The sequence below is a fragment of the Aspergillus undulatus genome, assembly GCF_047715775.1.
Source record: "Aspergillus undulatus strain CBS 261.88 unplaced genomic scaffold BDV17scaffold_57, whole genome shotgun sequence".
Taxonomy (NCBI): Eukaryota; Fungi; Ascomycota; class Eurotiomycetes; order Eurotiales; family Aspergillaceae; genus Aspergillus; species Aspergillus undulatus.
Window position 1 is genome coordinate 31,430 of NW_027396661.1, and position 18,018 is coordinate 49,447.

The window sequence follows — 18,018 nt, forward strand, 5'->3', positions numbered from 1 at the left end:
GTGGTCAATTGTTCTGCCTGGTGATACGTCACAGAGGCGGGCTGGGGCAAGGGTTGGGACAGGGTTGGTTTTCTGGCACTGCTGCACCGAGACTTGCATTGTCGAATCTCGGCTGCGGATTCAGCTTGGAGGAATCCTTATTTCTCTCGTCATCACGGAAGAATCAAGGTTGGAGCTCTTGTGGTCTTCAGGGTCTAGACTAGTCCGATCTCTGCATAGTCATAGTAGCTGGAGGTATCAAATTGCCGCATTGATTACTCCTTTCGTGCAATACGCAGATATTCCAAGGTGGACAAGCCATTATACTAAGTGCTAACCATCATCACAATACAACCGTATTAATATAAGTTACCCATATTCCATAATCCCCGAATTATAAAAGACCCCTACAGAAACCACTCAAACACCGACCGAAACACCCCCTTCGCACCACTCTCAATAACATCCCCATGACACGGAATCAATCGATTAAACTCCCACTTATCAATGCGCTTCATCGACTCTCCGAACGCCTTCCGGTCCGCACTCGAAAAGAGATACCAGACAATCCTCTTCTGCCACGTCGCCGGCGGCTGCGTCGACAATAACGGCCGCATAATCTTCGTCAAGATCCCACTGTTCGCATCCTCCCCCGTTTTCGAGTACTGCTCGCGCGCAGGTAAATTGAAGAGCAAGTCCGCCTCGATAAGCGTAAGCGACGGCTTATGCAGAAAGACCAACTCCTTATTCACATGTCCATGGACGAACTCGACGTCGAACTCCTTGTTGAATTCCTCGGAGATGAGCCATTCTTTGCCATTGTCTTTGGCAGCGTCTTGCTGCCGCAGGATGTGCTGGATAGGCGTATCCTTGTATTCTGGCACGGACTGCCGCTTCTCCGAGAGGCCTTCCGGCGCGATAATCTCTGCGTCCGGGAAGGCCTTTTCCCACGGCGTTAGGTGGATGTGGTGCTCTAGATCTAGGGCTGCGATGTATTTGACTCGTCCGCCTAGGCTGGATATAGTCTCCCGGACTGCGGGTGTCAAGTTGACAGGGGAGAAGACGGCTATGGAGCCGGAGGACATTCGTACTGATTTCGCGTCAGCTGAGTATATGTAGCAAAGCATTAAGACGAAGGGACTAACCAAGAGTTCCCCGTCCACCGTACTTGAAGCGCCCGAATCGCGCGAATGGCAAGCTCATGGTTATGACGTTCGACGTGACATTTCGAATAACCATGACCTCGTCCGGGTTTGTTGGAAATAGAGGCGCCATGGTTGATTTTTGAGCAATAAATAAATCAAAGTCGACGAGTCGTCCAACGCTTTTCGAAGCTTCGTGTGTAAGGTTGATTCTTATAACCTGCGCTCGAGGCGGCTGACTCGACGTTTGGGTGTTCAATGTTAGCAGAGGGCCTCGGCTCCAAACGTTACGGGCCAGAAGTTGACTAATGGTTTCGTCTAGGCTTGATTCTGACAAACGGACCTTTGCTTCTTAGGAGATGTTAATTGCTGCGTCTAAGGCTGCAGTTGGACCCTGAATTGGTCGCATCATCGCATGGAATGATGGTGATTCGCTGACGTCAATGGCTTGTGACACTCCGCGGGGGAAGTGATCGACCGGATGAAGCACACCATAACGAACGTAGTATATACGCAATTGGGAGATAAATACATATGTCATGAAGAAAAGCTAGTCAGCTTGCCGCGGATCTCAATGATGTAAATCAATTCCAGCAAGCGGGGTATATCATCTTCATTTATCGTACCGTCCAACACCTTGCACCGAGAAGTATAGAGAGAGAAATAGAAAAAGCGCAGTCTGTAGCCTAGCTATACCATCCTCGCACTGTGTTGTGCTCCTCCTCTTCGCGGTGTGGGATAATGCATTCTTTGATGTTAAACGTGTTAATCAGCGCAGTCCACATATCAAAGTCGAGGCTGAACACAGATTGATGCTTCTGGACACCTTGTCTTTGGGCTTCGCTAGGCGCCCAGGGTTTTGAAGGATCTATGCGGCAGTCAGACAGCTCCAAAAAAGATAATGGGGTACCAGGGACGTACGCAATGTTGGCACACCTCTGCTATCGGTGCCGATGCCGACCGTCCCATCCCTGACCAGAAAGCTCAAGTAGAACAAGTTTTCCACAGACTGGCCGAATGACTTAGGGTTTATGCAAAAATTGAACAGCGGCACGCCAGCATCATCTGCAATCTGATGCTTTGCCATGATTTCCTCTACTACTTTCGGCGCAGGATCTTGCATTTCGCCCAAGATCTTTTCGACAGCACTTTCGGCGCGATCTTGGGTCTTCCCCAACAGTTTGTTGATGCTGGAGCACATGGCCGTAAGGTTGGACGTTTCTTGTTTGTCTAGATCTTCTTTTCGGAGCTCTTGCGGCCGGACCGCCTGGGACGGGTCGATGCGCTCTCTCACTCTTCGCTGGGTAATCTGGCGCGTGCGCTTCTGCACTGAGAGCGGTCCAAGGAGAAATCCAGAGGCTGCGGGTCGAGCACTATGGCGGAAACAGGCAGCACGCCCAAGCCAGTCCCAGTTCATTCCATCTCCGTTCTCATCATCGCTGTCATCAAGGTCTGCCTGGGTCCGTCGGGGGGCACGGCGGCGTTGTGTGCTGCTGATGGATGCGTACGGATATTCTGGGCCGGCGCGCATAAACGAGATACATTTCGAGACAAATTCATCCACATCGATTTTCGCGCTGGTCTCACCTAGAACCAGTGTCGCAGTCTTTTTGTGCGACAAATCCGCAGCGTTGACCAGCAAACGAGAGTCAATCGTCGCGTCTGAAGTTTGCTTGACATTTCGAAATATCTCGTCCGCTTTCTCAAAAGTCTCTTTAAGGCCAGTATTACCCGCCTGGAGGTATTCGCTTCTGGAATCTGCGCGATCATTAACACATGCTTGAGCCAACATCCCCGGGGGTTCTACCATTCAGGTCTCGATTGAGGTCTCTAAGTCCCTTGCGTATCCGTCGTCTCTCGGCAGGATCCTGGTCCGGGTCGTAGTATTTGGTGCTTTTCCTCCGTTGTTGCTGTGTTAGTGGTTGGCTCGCAGTTTGGTTATTGGAGGTTTTGTTTCCCAGGCGTTGTCGCTTCGCACTATTCCTCGAGGATGACATGTTGTGAATCTGACTTTTGCGCTTGCTGCTGGTAGAGTTTTCCTGATTCTCCTTGTCAGAAGGCGACGCTGGCGAGTGACGAGAGGGTGTTGGTTCGGGGGTTCGTTCAATGCGTGCCATAGTCGCGAGGCTGATTCCTTTGGCGGCAAAGCGCGCCTGAAGGCAAACTGAGGTTGAATCAAGTTCGACAAAGAAACCAAAATAGGTATCAACAAAGAAAGCACACAACAGAAAGCAATCGTATCATCAAAGCAATGACCGCCAAAAATTCAGGCCAACAGATCCGTCCCCAGCGATTCCCTTTTCTTTGACGCGAAATTAATGGAAGACAGTGCCGCATCTGGACGCGTGAAATGGGGCCCCACGTGATGTCACCTGTTCCCCACGTCATCTCCAATCGGAGTTGGGCCCTTCCACCATATCAACAGCGTACCTAGATGGTCAACAGACTACTTCTCTCGACCATGCGATAAGATATTTTGACTGTGAGCTCCCCGCCGAGGATGGAGGCCTTCACCTTTGCGGTTTCCACACAGGTGGACTTTCCAATACATGTCAAGATGTATGCTATATCTCCACCGGAGGGCATAAAGAGCATCTCAACTAATAATGTACAGTTGCTCATTAGAAGGAAAGCAGAAGCAGATTCCTTATTCAGTGCTTTTAAAGCATCCAGAACTGCGACACATTGGCTCGGTCCAGAATCCGCTATCTGATTTGTTTGCGACGGTGCAAGTATGGTCCGAATCCAAGCCCCTCGGAGTGCCCTTACAGACCTCATACAAAGCATTTAAATCTGCCAGGGCCTGGGATCAATGGCTGCAACTGCCCATGTCCATCAAGGATGCTCCGCTGAAATGTCAACTGGCCATCACAATCTGGGATTTGTCGCCCTTTGGCGGCGAGGGCGCAGATGGGCATTATATTCCGTTTGGCGGAACGACGATACCGCTGTTCGCCGAGGACGGGAAGTTGAAAACTGGAAGGCAAAAGTGTAAGGTTCACCGCCACAAGGCCGCAGATGGGTTCTCAGCAACAACCACTCCTTCAAGTCCTAGAAAGCGAAAGGGCAATAAAGTCCATCTCTTAGGCCCTTCACCGGAAGAGCTGGAGCTTGAAAGAGTAGAAGCCCTGCTCAAGAAGCACGAGATGGAGGAGATTCCGCGAATCGACTGGATGGACCAAATGGTTTTCCGTCAGATGGAGAAGCTGAAGATCAACGCCGATGAGGCCGCGAGGAAGCGTGCTATCTTCCTAAAATCCAACAAGGAACAACATCCAGACGGTGAAGAAGATGACGACGAGAAGGAGTTCGACGAGGAGAATTTTGTCCTGTACCTTGAATTCCCACGCTTCGATCATCCCATTGTCTGGTCTGACCACGAATATCCACCCCCGCCGATCTCATCATATCCACAAAATGCGCCTGGAAACACGAACGCTACTTTGAAACCTCTACCAGAGGTCCGCTTCGGCCCGGGTATTGAAGGATCTGGCGGCGAAGGAGTTATCAGAATTTACGACCCCGAGGTTGGTCAGACTGGAAACCCTTGCGAAGATAAACATCGAAGGCTCATTCGTAGCCACCGAACTGGAATCATGGACCGCGACCTAAAGCCCAACCCTAAGATCCGTGACGATCTCAACGTAATCATGTCATATGAACCTACGCAAGACCTCACAGCGGAAGAAAAGGATCTTGTGTGGCGATTCAGATATTATCTCACTCGAGAGAAGAAAGCGCTTACTAAGTTTGTTAAGTCGGTCAACTGGCGGGATGTCGGCGAAGCGCATCAAGCCGTCGAAATTCTCCCAAAATGGACTGAGATTGACGTCGACGATGCTCTAGAGCTTCTTGGACCGACCTTTGACAATGCCGCCGTTCGTTCTTACGCTGTCGAGCGACTTCGCAAAGCGGACGATGATGAGTTACTTTTATATCTTCTTCAACTTGTGCAAGCACTCAAATATGAAGACAATGCCAATGGTGATGCGGATATAGCTGCGCATGACTCTTCTCTTGCCAACTTTCTCATCACCCGTGCAGCCAATAACTTCAAACTGGGCAGCTATCTGCACTGGTATCTGATGGTCGAATGCGATGATGCCGGACCAGGGACATTATCCAACCACCGTAGGCTTTTCGCCCGGGTGGAATACTACTTTATGGCAGAATTGGAACGAGCTCATCCAGAACACAGAAAAACATTACTGCGCCAGGGTGAACTCATTGCAATCCTCTCCAAAATCTCCAAGGAGATCCGATTTTCCAAAGAAAGTCGTCCTCTCAAGATCGAGACGCTGAAGAAGTTTCTGAAAGATCCAAAGAACGACCTTGTCCATTTTGACCCGCCTTTACCTCTCCCCCTGGACCCGGATGTCATAATTACAGGCCTCTACCCAGAGGAATCCAATGTGTTCAAATCCTCCCTATCACCTCTCCTCATCACCTTCAAAACAACCGAAGGCCACAAATACCCAATCCTCTTCAAAGTCGGCGACGACCTCCGCCAAGATCAACTCGTCATCCAAATCATCATGCTCATGGACCGCCTCCTCCAAAAGGAAAACCTCGACCTCAAACTCACCCCCTACCCAATCCTAGCCACCAACGCCATAGCAGGCGCAATGCAATTCATCCCCTCAACCTCACTCTCCGCTGTCTCCGCCAAATACAAGACCGTCCTCGCCTACCTCAAGGAAAATAATCCCGACGACGGCGAACCCCACGGCGTCCGCAAGGAAACAATGGACACCTACATAAAGTCCTGCGCCGGGTACTGCGTCATCACGTACCTCCTCGGCGTGGGGGACCGCCACCTCGAGAACCTCCTCCTCGCGCCAGACGGGCACTTCTTCCACGCTGACTTCGGCTTCATCCTCGGCCGGGACCCGAAGCCGTTCGCGCCGATGATGAAGCTCTGCAAGGAGATGGTCGAGGGTATGGGCGGGACAGCTTCGCCGCTTTACCTGCAGTTCAAGCAGTACTGTTTCACGGCTTACACGACGCTGCGCAAGTCGGCGAACTTGATTCTCAATTTGTTTAGTTTGATGGTTGATGCTAATATTCCTGATATTCGGGTTGAGCCGGATAAGGCTGTTCTCAAGGTCAAGGAGAGGTTCCATCTAGAGATGAGTGAGGAAGAGGCGATTCGGCACTTTGAGCAGTTGATTGGGGACAGTGCGAATGCTATCTTTGGGGTCGTTATTGATCGGCTTCATGACTTTGTGCAGGGGTGGAGGGCGTAATCTAGCTTGCGACTCTTATTTCATGGAAGGTCCGTTTGGCTGGAAGAGTGTCTATTTGGAAGATGATACCCATACTTTGTACTAGCGCCTCATAATACCAATCTACGAGTTTAAAATTGAAACATTTATAGCGCGTCTATCATGTCCTTCCCAGCTCCTCATCCCTATGCACTTGGATATCATCAACCTCCACCCAATCAGCCGCCATATCGTCACCGCCACTTGAGGCCTAGTGTTAGCCATAGGCACATTTCAATGGTACCAGGATCATGACGGCTCCGCCTTTCAGCCGAGAGAACCCCTCCTGCCACAGCAGGGCTAGGCTCAGACCCTGTTCCCTTTGTTCTGTCTTCCACATCTTCATCATCCCCAGGGGTAACTTCTTTGCAAGCCCATGCGTCAACGGATCGGGGAGCCTCACGAGGCCACCAGCACTTCATGAGCAACAGGCGGAATGGGACGAGGGCAACGATCAGGAGTGGGAGGCCGGGGCTGCCCGTGTGAGCGTAAGGATAAAGATTGCTATTGTAGTTATAATCTGTAGAAGGGTATAGATGTGAACTGGCAGATAGGATGGGCGTGTCGCGCTATTGTGGGTACTGGATGTGGTGTTCCTGTTGGGTTTTGCGAGAGCAGGTGGTAGAGGGGTAGTTCAGATGGTGGGGTGAGGAGATAGAAAGTTCGATATAGAATGGGGCTAGCAATTGTTAGTTTCTTTGAGGAGATTCAAGTTGAGACACAAACTTGACGGCCATGAACAAGAACAGCCCAGCAAGAACACTGGTAGGTGTCAAGCCAAGGACTTTCATGAATGGAGGGCTCACGAAATATGAGAATAGCTCCGGCGTGGAGAAACGCTGACCAGCGTTGTTCGTAGACTCGTTTGATCTCATGTCTCGACCTTCTCTTCTCCGTCTACTATAATTGTACGCTGATCAAATTCCGAGTGCATCAATGATTCCGAATGGAGAGGTGCTTGTGGAAGCAGTCCGTTGGCGGGTGGGCTGCCCGGAATTCCGCATAAAGCCGTTGTAGTGCCCAGCAGGACGATGTCCCAGGCAAATCCGCCGGGCTTCCGTGTTCCGTATCGGTCAATTGCGCAGATAATAGAGCCTACGTCATGGTAGAGAAGAAGAGAACAGTTATGATGAGTCCAGGAACGACGGCAGCAAAAACCCATTGAGCTGGTAGCTCCCAGAATCCCACAACCATCTTGGTCCGCTCCGGTGAAGACGGCTCGAAAGAGTCGCTGATAGGAAGTGTCATTTTGTCTAGGTTGGAGAGCTCACCAACATGCGGTAAACCAATAAGATGATGGAGATTGCCGCCGCATACTCGGACAGGCCCAGGCGTATATTGTGATGGAACAAAGGTTGCCAGCTCTCGGCGGTAGAGAAGGAAATGGCGACTAGCATTGTTCTAACGGCGCCAATCACCGCATACAAAAAGACAGCAAACTTGAGGTTTGCATGGGCTCTCTCTCTAGCTCTTGTATGGCCTTGTGAAAGTAAATGATACTGTTTAGGAGAGAAAAGACATCGGTAGTGAACGTGGTCACATAGCGCATAGTCCAGTCATGGGAATTGACAATGGCAAGCAGATAATGCAGCCATGCGGCGTGGATGAGGGACCAAGCCATGAATGGTAAGAAAGGGATCTTGAAGTCGTCACGGCATAGCTCGTAGATATTCTCAGCTAGAACGGCAAATGGGCCTGTCACTCCGAGAATGGTCAATGATTGGATAGAGAATCTTGAGGCTGTTAGCGTGTGAAATTTAGAGGATATGATACTTACATTGAGAATATCACCCCACACAGTCCAGTAATGAGCATTACTTCAATTGCGCCACAGATCTTGCCAGTAAGGTTGTACAAATCGCTGGCAAAGGTAATTCCAGGGAGAAGATTCGTTAAAAAGACGTAAACCGCGCTTGCAAAGATTAATTGATTGAAGATGAACCAGTCCGTTGCATAGCAGCGGTGAATGTTTAGTATATCTTGCTTGAAGAGTCGAAATGGGCGTAGAGGACCACCAGAAGCCACAGCTCTTTTGATTGCCCGAAAGACTTTGGGGGTATGCTTAGAGGGGGTGATAATAGAGTGAGCATCATCTCTTTCGGTTTCCTCATTCTCATGGATACTGGGCTCCCGGCCTCGCCGTTGTCTAGGTTGCGACCCCGGAGGATGAGACGAGACCCGCGTCGAGCGAGGGCAAAATGCAGACATTAGTAACATCTCGGATAGTGCGTGGCCTGTTGATTATATCCATGGTTGTTGGAATTTACGGGATAGAGGGGCACTAAGAAGCTAAGATATGCCCCTCTTGGCCAGTGACATAAACAAGAGAGAACAGCAGTATAAGAGAGACGTAGGATTTGAAGAATCTTAACTGCAGATGTTGCTCCTTGAAGTTTGAACTGTAGTCAATGGCATTGAAATTAGAGAGAGGATAGAGGGAACTGTGAGAAATAGTATGCGCCGGAGAATGTCACCTTCCCAATAAGGAAACCGTCGGCACCGCCCTGTTCACCGCCAGATGGTGTATCGGACAAAGTCCGGCACAAAAACAAGACAGCAGAACAGACCTGAGAAGACCACGACAAGCATGGAACAATAAATGATGCGACAAAGGACGCTATTCAGTCCCTCGTGACAGTTACCCATCCAGCTACATCCGATATGGCGACTCAATTCGTGCCGCGCCAGGTGTTCCCCCATTATGCCTCGATCCCCCGGTCCTACTTCCTCGGCCACCACCGGGCTGGGTTGACCAAGATGCGCAATATGCTGTCTTCGATTGACTATGTGGTCGAGTGCCGGGATTCTCGTGTGCCTATTACATCCGTGAATCCCATGTTCGAAGAGGCTCTAGGAAAGACCAGGCGACTGATCGTTTACACGAAGAGAGATCTTGGGGCGGAGACGGGATCGCCAGCACAGAAAGCTGTAAGTGCAATTATGACGTTTTTGAATTCTCACTGATGTTATTGCTTTGAGATTAGGCCGAGAAGGCGATCAGAAAGTTCGACCGCAATAGTTCTGTGTTTTTTGTCAGCTCATTCTCTCGTCCGGACGTGAGCTCGATTCTAAGGCATTTGCGCAACGATGCCGCAGGACCCGATAGACTCGTCGGTGCTCGTGTCCTGATTATCGGAATGCCTAATGTTGGCAAGTCAACACTGATTAACAATCTTCGGAACCACGGCGTGAAGAAGGCGAAAGCCGTTCAGACCGGAGGCCAACCGGGTATTACCAGGAAGATCGGCACACCTGTAAAGATCATAGAAAGGGAGAATGGCGCTCATGTTTACGTGCTGGATACCCCTGGAGTGTTCATACCATATGTCCCAGACGCTGAGAATATGCTGAAGCTGGCCCTTTGCGGCTGTGTTAAGGACTCTGTGATTTCGCCAGTCACACTAGCTGATTATCTGCTATATCATATCAATCTGCACGACACCAACGTATATCAGCGTTGGGCATCAGCAACCAACGAGATTCAGCCGCTTTTGGACAGTTTTGCTCGCCAAACGGGCTTGCTCAGCAAGGGAGGCATACCAAATACGGACCTTGCTGCATTGCACTTTATTCAGAAATGGCGCGCTGGTGAGCTCGGTAGGTTTGTGCTAGACGATCTTCAGGCGGAGGAGCGTCGTCGAGAGTCGGGTGTTAAGGAAGAAACCTACACCAGCGCCACGCAAATTATAAAAGCGGAGAAATTGGGAAGGCGACGGAATATAGAATCTTCGGATAGACAGAAATAGCATGTACATCTAGCGCCATAACGACCGTGATTGATGAATGAAAAGACAAACGAACAAAAGAAAGGTTATGAGATCTTCTCTAAGAGCCGTCGTCTTCTTCGGTCAACAAGCTCTTCTTGTACCTCTTCCAGCGTCGGCAGCCGCCATTCAACCCCATCACCTGCATCTCCAGGTAAAGGTTCCCACCCATCCTCCGCGTCGTCGTCTGCCTTTTTCCGTAATCTTTCCACAGCCTCTTTTTCTCTTTGCAATTCGTACGCAAGCAACGTCCCATCCTCCTCATCAAGTCCATATCCGAAATAGCTGGCATCGACCTTCTTCGTAGCAATATCCCCTCCCCTTCCACTCCCCGCCTTCTCATCATCTTCTTCAGCCGGCCCGCGTCCCCTTCTCGCCGCAGCCTCAAGCATCTCCTTAACACCCGGTAACTCTCTCGCGCGTCCAAAATACCGATACCCCTTCCCACCACCCGGAATTTCCCTTCCCTCATCATCATAAACGCGTCCAGACCCACGCATATAGTTCGGCCCGCCCATATTCCGGATCTGCATTTCCCACGCCCACTTCTCACGCATGAGCTTGTTGATTTCATCGTTGAGGTCGCGAATCTGGTGGTCTGATAGGCTGGGCTCGTGTATCCGGGACACCTTGCGCGAGATTTCTTTTAGGACTTGCCCGCGCCATTTCTCGCATGAGGGGATCGAGTCAACGCTGGTTATGGCTTTTGGGCGTCGCGTGCGGCCGATGTCGATTATTCCTAGGTCTGCGGCTTGTTGGGCCCGGAAGCGGAAGAGCATCGACTGGGCTTTTTCGCTGTTGCGTGCCTGGACTTGGGTTAGTTTCTCTTTTTCTTTTCTTTCCCTTGGCCTGTTCCGGAGTGCGGTTTTGGATGGGATCGAGGATCGTAATCGGCGGGCTTTTTGAGGGTCTGACTTACCATCTTGTAGAGGAGGTCAAAAATTTGCTGGTAGTGTCTGATTCCGTGCACGACGGATGTTGAAGGAGGCCGACTCTGTTTTGCCCAAAATGAGTGAACTTGATCTAAGCTCGGGTGGGTCCCGCGGGTCTCCCACCGCCGAGCGCTTGTAGACTCGCTAGCCGCGCGTCTGCGCTCGACATATGCAAGGCAAGCATCTAATTCTGTACTCTGCGGGAACTAGGGCTAGCAAGATAGGAAAGTGGCAAACGTCTTGAGAATCGTTATATACTTGAGGAAGAAAGAGATAATAAACAGACACCCGTAGGAGAGAATCTATGTTCTATTATAAAATACAGCTAGGCGGCCTAGCGGATTCTTGATGTATGGGCCAAAGCATCCTAGTCAATGCAAAATGTGTATAGTACGTGCCTGTCGTATGACAGCGAAGAATTATTTAGTTGCTGAACCCCGTTTCGGCTCTTCCTCTTGGTCAAGTTGGACTGTCGGACTTCCCATCATTGGGCTCAGCATCATTCGGCGATGACTCTACATCGTCGTTCTGCCGAGCCTCTGAGTCCGTCTCAACAGACTCTTCATTAGCGAGTGGAGCGTCATCTAATGAGGCCTCTTCCTCACTGGCAGAAGTGTCCGTCCTGGGCGTCGCATCAGTCGATGGCTCGTGCTCATAATCCTTGGCAGCCGCTAAATCATCATCAACCGATTCCTCGTCAGAAGGCGCTTCAACCGCTTCACTACGGGCCTTTTCAACTGGCTCACCAGAGACCGCTGCATCAAGATTTTGGGATTCATCCAGGGCCTCCTCACCCAAAAGCTGCCGCTGCTCCAGATCCTGCTTCTGCAATGCAATCTGGCGCCGCAGAGACGCATCCTTACGGAGTTTCTTGTTGGCAGAGAATTCGGTCAACGCGCGGACCATCCTCTCTTCCACCATTTCCTTGACATGGCCAGCCAGAGTCCGGTCCGTGAAGATCCCGCCAAACCGGAAACTGAGCCATGAGTAGAGAATTACAGATCTGTGCAGCGATTCCAATTCATGCAGGTATTCTTTGCTCGCAGAGACTGGCTCCTCCAAGACCTCAAGGTTGAGTTCGCTTATGTCCAACAGTCGGCCGTTTGTGTGTTCCGCGACGCAGCGCACAAAGGCGATTGCCACCTGACGTCCTCTTTCGTCGCGTGTCGAGATGGGCGCGGCCATGAATGTCAGCTGATCTATTAGCTCCAGGCCAGACACGGCATCGATAATTTCGGCATTCTCCAGGACCTGAACGGGGTCGCGAACGGAAAAAAGAGGATTAACTTTGATGACCGCCCACAGTCGCTTGATAAGGTATTCGAGAGAAATATCTTGCGGATAGTAGGCTGCAAACAGCTCAAAAATAGTATTTGGCGGTTGGACACATGCGGTATCGAGCGGAGGTGGATCGGTCTTCAAAGCTTCTTGGATATAAGGAAGGTCGACTTCTTCTAGCGAAGTGACCAAGCCAACATTCTTCTCTTTTACATTCTTCTCTTTCTGTTGGTCCTCATTTTGCTGCGCGGCTGACCTATATCGACCAGCACGTCCACCAATCTGTTTGATTTCTGGGACCGTCAGTCTCTTGAGACCCCCGGCTGAGTTCTTGACAACAGTCTCGAATACGATGCGCTTGCAGCTCCTACAAACATATGATTAGTATTTTGCAAGACAATGCAACCACACAAAGGGTCGGACGTACAGGTTCAGACCCATGCCAATAGCATCACTGGCAACCAGAAAATCATAGTCATTATCCGGGTCATTGAAAAGACTAGCTTGCTGAGTGCGAATCTCCGCTGGCAGACTACCGTAAATTATAGCGGCTCGTCGACCCGTGACCTTTTCAATGTCGGCTTTCAAGGCGTGTATTCCCAATCGTGAAAAGCTGACCACACAGTCTCCCTTTTCAAGTTTGGTCAAATCTCCTCTCAGACTCTTATTCATCACCTTCAAGGGATTCAATCGCTCATATCGGTGTATTTCGAGTTTATCGCCAGTAAGAGCTGCAAGCTCTCGAATCAAAGGCACCACTCTAGTTTCACCACATAGATGCAGCTCTGTAGCGCATGCGCCCAGAAATGCACGAGTCCAGGCCCAGCCGCGCTTCGGATCAGCTATCATCTGAATCTCATCGATTACACCAACTTCGTACTGTCGCCCTAGACTGACCATCTCGACTGTATTGCTCACAATGTTCGGCCTCTCGTCCTCGGATACTTTGACGTCATCGCCAGTGACAAGACTGACTGGAATTCCGCTCGTATGAAAGCGCTGGTAAACTTCCTGAGCAAGCAGCCTCAACGGCCCTGCATAGAAGCCACTCTTTGCCGCCTCCAGCCGCTTCAGCGCATGGTATGTCTTTCCGGAGTTTGTTGGTCCAACGTGAAGGTGAATTGTTCGTTGTGTGGCGCGTGCCTGAGGGTACCATTCGGCTGGGTATCGCAAATCCGCAATCTTCTTTTGCTGGACCAAGTTGGGTTCCGAGTGTTTGGTATCGAGATCGTGCGCATACAAGAGATATTCCAATTCACGCCGCAAGGCCGGAGCACCTGTTTGCAGGTAGGCATTTTGTAGTGTCCGCTTTATTTGAAGCATCGAACCCTGTTTTTCATCGTTTAGCCGCTCCTTGGCCTTGCAGGCGTTCAAGATGTACCGCTCAAATTTTTTCCACGAGGCGACCTCCTCATCCGATTGCGGTGGCGCATATATCTTGACTTCCTGGAGCAGGGGTGAAACGACTGCGGCAAAATCATCCGTGATTTGGGCATGTCTCTGTAGTCGTGCGGCTGACGGGCGGCGGCCAAAAAACTAGCACGTCAGTATGGGCAGAAAGGCAAGAGGGCAAAAACATACAGTGTCTGGTTGCGCCCCAGCTTTCTTCTCTTCTCGCCGCCTTTTCTTTTCCAATTTCAACTTGTTTTCACGTCCCGATCGTTGAAGCGCCACAGTCGTCGTAAAAGCTCGCGCTCCGGGGTGCAAAGAGGCTTGAAAAGCACATAGCAGGCCATGGCTGCCTCTGCTGGTCCATAACTGCATGCCTGGCTTCTGAATATTGCGGGCAAAAAGCTGCAAGTCGCAAGCGCAGTAGAGCCGAGGTATCGCCTCCACGCGACCAGATTAACTCATGGGATCCGAAATATGCAATAAGTAATGAATTACAAAGAAGCAGAAAGTTTGAGGGCGTGGCTGTTGTATTCTGCTATCGTCGCGAATAAATTGACAGGAGAGTTGGCTCACCGCGTTGGCGATAGTCCAGTCGTTGCTCTCTTTGGACGGAAGATCCGCCGCCAACCGCACCACTCCTGGTGGGGATCTCCATCCTCTCCGGAGCAATGCTACGTTTCATAAACAGCACTCTTTCTCCTGTTCAAATCCCTCCTGTCGCTTCTCGCTTGCTCCTTTCAAGCTATTCTTCTGCCTTGCTGCCCGCCGAAGCCGCCGTTCACCACAAGACCAAGACCTTCGAACCCTCCTGAGGGCTGCCGGCCGGCCACCATGAGCTCTTTACTCAATGTCCAGCGGGAGAGTAAGTCGGGCAGCTTGATTTGGACTGCAAGCTCCTCTGCTATTGGCGCGCTGCTGATATCTTGCCTCTTATAGTCATACTAAATACAATTCGCACTACGGGAGGTGATAATGTGAGATTCAGCGCCCCGCTCTGCCCTCTTGATCTATGACGGAACTGACGTTGGGCGTCAAGTGGAAAGTCTTGGTGGTGGATGAAGCCAGTCAGGCTTTGATCGCTAACTCAGTGAATGAAGATGATATTCTCAATCTCAATGTCACCAGTATGGCATTTTCTAGACCCCGAGAGCTCGCCTAGCCTAACCAGCGCCAGATATCGAACAGATTGAGAACCGACGGCAGTCCAATCAGCCGATGGACGCGCTCTATATCCTGTCCGCTCTCCCGCACATTGTGGACTGCGTTCTGGCCGATTTCGAAAGAAAGAGATACAGGAGATCATATCTGGTGTGGACGTCATGTTGGTTAACCCCTCTCTATGCCCCGCGAATTGCGCCCCGTGCTGACAGTGCTTGCTAGTTCTCGAACCAGGGTTGCGCGCAAGGTTCGATCGATCGCAGATGGCACAAGAACAAATCGCGGGCTTCCAAACTATCAGCATTGACTACTATCCGAGGGAATCACGCCTTGTCACGTTCCGAGACCCATGGAGTTTCCCAGTCCTCTTTCACCCAGGCTGCAATCATCTGATCCGTGAGCATTTGGCGACATTGGCACACAAGGTCAGTTTATTTAATCTATATGGCATACCAGACTAATAAGTTACAGGCCGTCTCTCTCTGCGCGACTCTCGGAGAATACCCCTTGATCAGATACTACCGGCCTCGAACTCCTACTCATGAAGCCAGTGTATTGTGCTCGCACTTGGCGCGATTCATACAAGAAGAGCTGGATCAGTTTGCGCAATTCAACCGAGACTTTCCACCCCCATCCCCAAGACCACGGGGTATTCTCTTAGTCGTCGATCGCTCGATGGATCTTTTCGCGCCTTTGATTCACGAGTTCACGTACCAGTCTATGGTTCACGATTTGCTCCCAATCAAGGACGGAGATAAGGTTACATACAAGATGGTCGTCAACAAGGGTGCAATGAACGAAGATGTCAAAGAGATGGAAATTAACGACCAGGATAAGGTCTGGACAGAATACAGGCATATGCACATGAAGGACGTGCTGGGTAAACTAGGCGCAGACTTTGCCAAATTCCGAGCAGCTAATCCGCAATTCGCCGAAGAGTAAGTTGTCCTGCTCATGGATACTTGGCTTTCGCTAACGAGTGTAGTAACGCCAAGGCTGATGTTGGCATGATCAAAGACATGTTGGCTGGTCTCCGTGACTTTCAAGCAGGTAGAGACGTGTATACCCTTCACCTCAACATGGCGGAAGAGTGTATGAAATTTTTCCAGGAACACAAGCTCATTGAGGTCAGCTCAGTCGAGCAATGCCTCGCAACTGGTCTTGACGAGAACTACAAAAAGGCCAAGGGGTTGGCGTCGCAGCTTGTGCAGCTATTGGACGATGACGCTATCATTCACACCGATAGAATGAGGCTACTGCTGTTTTATATCATCTACCGCAATGGGCTACTCCCTGGCGACATCAGAAAACTCATGGCGCATGCACAACTTTCACCGCAGGACGGTAACGTCATCTCCAACCTCGAGTTACTCGGCGCGAGGATCGACAAGCCATTAAAGGACGACAAACCTCCGCCTCAGCCACTGTTCGTCAGGAAACCTCCGGTCGCTTCCGACCTAGATGAGGGCGTTCTGTCTCGATACGACCTCAACGTTCAATCTATGTTGGAGGACGTTATCCGCGGAACACTAGATCCGACCGTATTTCCCTCGACACGTCCTCAAACCGACGCAGACGGCATGGCAGCGCAGCAGGATGCACTCGCGCAAGCATCCCTTCGAAGCGCAAAGCCCACCTGGGCGCGAACCCGCACGACCGGGGAACAGCCCCGTCAACGCATCATCGTATTCATGGCCGGAGGCGCCACGTACGGAGAAGCGCGTGCATGCTATGAGCTTTCTGAACAATACAAGAAAGACGTCTTCCTAGCTACATCCCACATGCTCACCCCGAGCTTGTTCCTCCGCCAAGTCGCCGACTTGAGCGCAGACAAGCGTCGGCTCGATATCCCCGCCGAAAGACCAAAACCGGTTGCCCCGGCTCATCTATTCGAGCAGGATCCGCCTCCTCAGCCTGCACCGCAAAAGAAACCGACCCCTGCCCCCGCGCCTGCACCTCCTACCGCTCAAATGAATGCGATGTCTATGGGCCCACCACCCCCCAAGTCATCCAGTTCGAGCTCAAAACCGGGCAAGGAGCCGAAGGAGAAGAAGAAGCATCGGTTTTTCAGGTAGCATCGTTCAAGGTTTAGCGTCTGCACTTATTGTCGTTTTAGCCGCGTCTTATGATACCATTCAGGGTTGTTTAGCAATAAGGCGCCGCGGTATGCAATTGAAATTCTTTGTTTCCCTAATCAAATATTTGTAGCATGGGTATCATAGAATATCAACCAACCAATATGACGCCACTAAAATCAACTCGCACCAAGATGCCTCAGCACTTCCTCGTCCTGATAGAACAGCTCTCGTAATTTGTCTCCTTTCCGCCTCGCATCGTAATGCCCCTTCCTCACCTGCTTCGCATTCAACTTCTGCACTTTGTCCTTCTCTCTCCCCCTCTTTTCTACAGCCGCCGACGAAGGAATCACAGCCCCTAACCCAACTGTGTCCGCTTTCATCTTCCCCTTGACTGGTACTCGTATTCCCTCGCGTCCTTCAGCCCCAAGACCAACCCGACTATCTGGGTCCCAGCCATACGACTCGAGGTACCGCAATCCGTGGCTGGTGCGGTCGAGATGAGACGGCGGGTGGGAATGAGCGAGACAGACCTGATGCGCGAGGGACGATTCATGAGGTTTATGGCTTCGGCTTTCTGTTTCAGAGGCCGCCAGTGGGAGGTTGCAGACCTCGCATATTGTGTTTGAGAAATTTGGAGGGGCCGAGTGGCTGCGGTCGTTGTTCGTATCGGTGGCAGTGGTAGGCTCTGTCGTTGCAGATGCAGACGCAGTCTTCGAGGATGTATCTGAGGCGGAAGTAGTAGATGACGATGACTTTGACATGACAATCGAGAGGTATGCATTCGCTATACTAGCCCCCGTGCCAGACGGTGTGCTAGGTGCCGACGAGGTGAGTGTCGAGAGCTCATGGTCTGACGAGCGCACGAAGGGAACGCGTTTGCGCGTGATGCCTGCGCCAAAGACCCGCTGGTCCTCTAGTGGGAGGAAGTAGTCCTCGTCCTCGTATTTGGACATGGTTGTTGTTGACGGAGAGATCAAACGGAAGTGGAAGTGGCGGGAGATCGGCCGCTACTTCGATGTTTAGTTTCGCCC

At 51.1% G+C, this 18,018-nt stretch overlaps 8 protein-coding genes across 8 annotated transcripts; 3 read left to right on the plus strand and 5 right to left on the minus strand.

The window, feature by feature from the left end:
• Positions 1-386: 386 nt before the first annotated feature.
• BDV17DRAFT_284128 (putative nuclear protein Qri2/Nse4) lies at positions 387-3,238 on the minus strand (the record flags this gene model as incomplete). Its single annotated transcript, XM_073760480.1, has 5 exons — positions 387-1,069; positions 1,465-1,469; positions 1,818-1,989; positions 2,043-2,879; positions 2,929-3,238. 5 exons carry the CDS (start codon positions 3,236-3,238, stop codon positions 387-389), a joined length of 2,007 nt encoding a protein of 668 aa, XP_073611985.1.
• Positions 3,239-3,565: 327 nt separating this feature from the next.
• BDV17DRAFT_272681 (phosphatidylinositol 3-kinase VPS34) lies at positions 3,566-6,438 on the plus strand. Its single transcript, XM_073758917.1, has 2 exons — positions 3,566-3,680; positions 3,736-6,438. The coding sequence occupies exons 1-2, from the start codon at positions 3,622-3,624 to the stop codon at positions 6,365-6,367; spliced, it is 2,691 nt and encodes an 896-aa protein (XP_073611986.1). The 5' UTR covers positions 3,566-3,621; the 3' UTR covers positions 6,368-6,438.
• A 68-nt stretch (positions 6,439-6,506) lies between these two features.
• BDV17DRAFT_284130 (HCO3 transporter family-domain-containing protein) lies at positions 6,507-8,602 on the minus strand (the record flags this gene model as incomplete). The annotated part of the gene is made up of 9 exons (XM_073760481.1): positions 6,507-6,596; positions 6,667-6,859; positions 6,930-7,081; positions 7,117-7,224; positions 7,269-7,439; positions 7,508-7,616; positions 7,661-7,853; positions 7,886-8,118; positions 8,163-8,602. The coding sequence occupies 9 exons, from the start codon at positions 8,600-8,602 to the stop codon at positions 6,507-6,509; spliced, it is 1,689 nt and encodes a 562-aa protein (XP_073611987.1).
• Positions 8,603-8,879: 277 nt separating this feature from the next.
• Positions 8,880-10,164, plus strand: BDV17DRAFT_188810 (putative GTPase MTG1). The gene is made up of 2 exons (XM_073755072.1): positions 8,880-9,313; positions 9,370-10,164. The coding sequence occupies exons 1-2, from the start codon at positions 9,047-9,049 to the stop codon at positions 10,129-10,131; spliced, it is 1,029 nt and encodes a 342-aa protein (XP_073611988.1). The 5' UTR covers positions 8,880-9,046; the 3' UTR covers positions 10,132-10,164.
• Positions 10,164-11,133, minus strand: BDV17DRAFT_188813 (pre-mRNA-splicing factor ISY1). The gene is made up of 2 exons (XM_073755073.1): positions 11,069-11,133; positions 10,164-10,955 (listed from the first exon to the last, which is right to left on the minus strand). The coding sequence occupies exons 1-2, from the start codon at positions 11,069-11,071 to the stop codon at positions 10,197-10,199; spliced, it is 762 nt and encodes a 253-aa protein (XP_073611989.1). The 5' UTR covers positions 11,072-11,133; the 3' UTR covers positions 10,164-10,196.
• Positions 11,134-11,252: 119 nt separating this feature from the next.
• Positions 11,253-14,372, minus strand: BDV17DRAFT_188893 (ATP-dependent RNA helicase SUV3). Its single transcript, XM_073755074.1, has 3 exons — positions 13,941-14,372; positions 12,787-13,895; positions 11,253-12,726 (listed from the first exon to the last, which is right to left on the minus strand). Exons 1-3 carry the CDS (start codon positions 14,121-14,123, stop codon positions 11,541-11,543), a joined length of 2,478 nt encoding a protein of 825 aa, XP_073611990.1. The 5' UTR covers positions 14,124-14,372; the 3' UTR covers positions 11,253-11,540.
• Positions 14,373-14,582: 210 nt separating this feature from the next.
• BDV17DRAFT_284134 (Sec1 family protein) lies at positions 14,583-16,984 on the plus strand (the record flags this gene model as incomplete). The annotated part of the gene is made up of 7 exons (XM_073760482.1): positions 14,583-14,613; positions 14,688-14,725; positions 14,788-14,875; positions 14,926-15,072; positions 15,132-15,334; positions 15,381-15,847; positions 15,895-16,984. The coding sequence occupies 7 exons, from the start codon at positions 14,583-14,585 to the stop codon at positions 16,982-16,984; spliced, it is 2,064 nt and encodes a 687-aa protein (XP_073611991.1).
• A 179-nt stretch (positions 16,985-17,163) lies between these two features.
• On the minus strand, positions 17,164-17,940 carry BDV17DRAFT_284135 (putative G-patch domain protein; the record flags this gene model as incomplete). Its single annotated transcript, XM_073760483.1, has 1 exon — positions 17,164-17,940. One exon carries the CDS (start codon positions 17,938-17,940, stop codon positions 17,164-17,166), a length of 777 nt encoding a protein of 258 aa, XP_073611992.1.
• Positions 17,941-18,018: the final 78 nt, after the last annotated feature.

What these genes read in the sequence shown, in the direction of transcription:
- BDV17DRAFT_272681 (XM_073758917.1), top strand. Translation starts at nt 3,622, where the DNA reads ATGGAGGCCTTCACCTTTGCGGTTTCCACACAGGTGGACTTTCCAATA. An exon ending in TTTCCAATACATGTCAAGAT is followed by an intron (nt 3,681 to 3,735) that starts GTATGCTATATC and finishes AATAATGTACAG; the next exon opens with TTGCTCATTAGAAGGAAAGC.
- BDV17DRAFT_188810 (XM_073755072.1), top strand. Translation starts at nt 9,047, where the DNA reads ATGGCGACTCAATTCGTGCCGCGCCAGGTGTTCCCCCATTATGCCTCG. An exon ending in GATCGCCAGCACAGAAAGCT is followed by an intron (nt 9,314 to 9,369) that starts GTAAGTGCAATT and finishes CTTTGAGATTAG; the next exon opens with GCCGAGAAGGCGATCAGAAA.
- BDV17DRAFT_188893 (XM_073755074.1), bottom strand. Translation starts at nt 14,123, where the DNA reads ATGCAGTTATGGACCAGCAGAGGCAGCCATGGCCTGCTATGTGCTTTT. An exon ending in CTGGGGCGCAACCAGACACT is followed by an intron (nt 13,896 to 13,940) that starts GTATGTTTTTGC and finishes CTGACGTGCTAG; the next exon opens with TTTTTTGGCCGCCGCCCGTC. An exon ending in ATTGGCATGGGTCTGAACCT is followed by an intron (nt 12,727 to 12,786) that starts GTACGTCCGACC and finishes ATATGTTTGTAG; the next exon opens with GAGCTGCAAGCGCATCGTAT.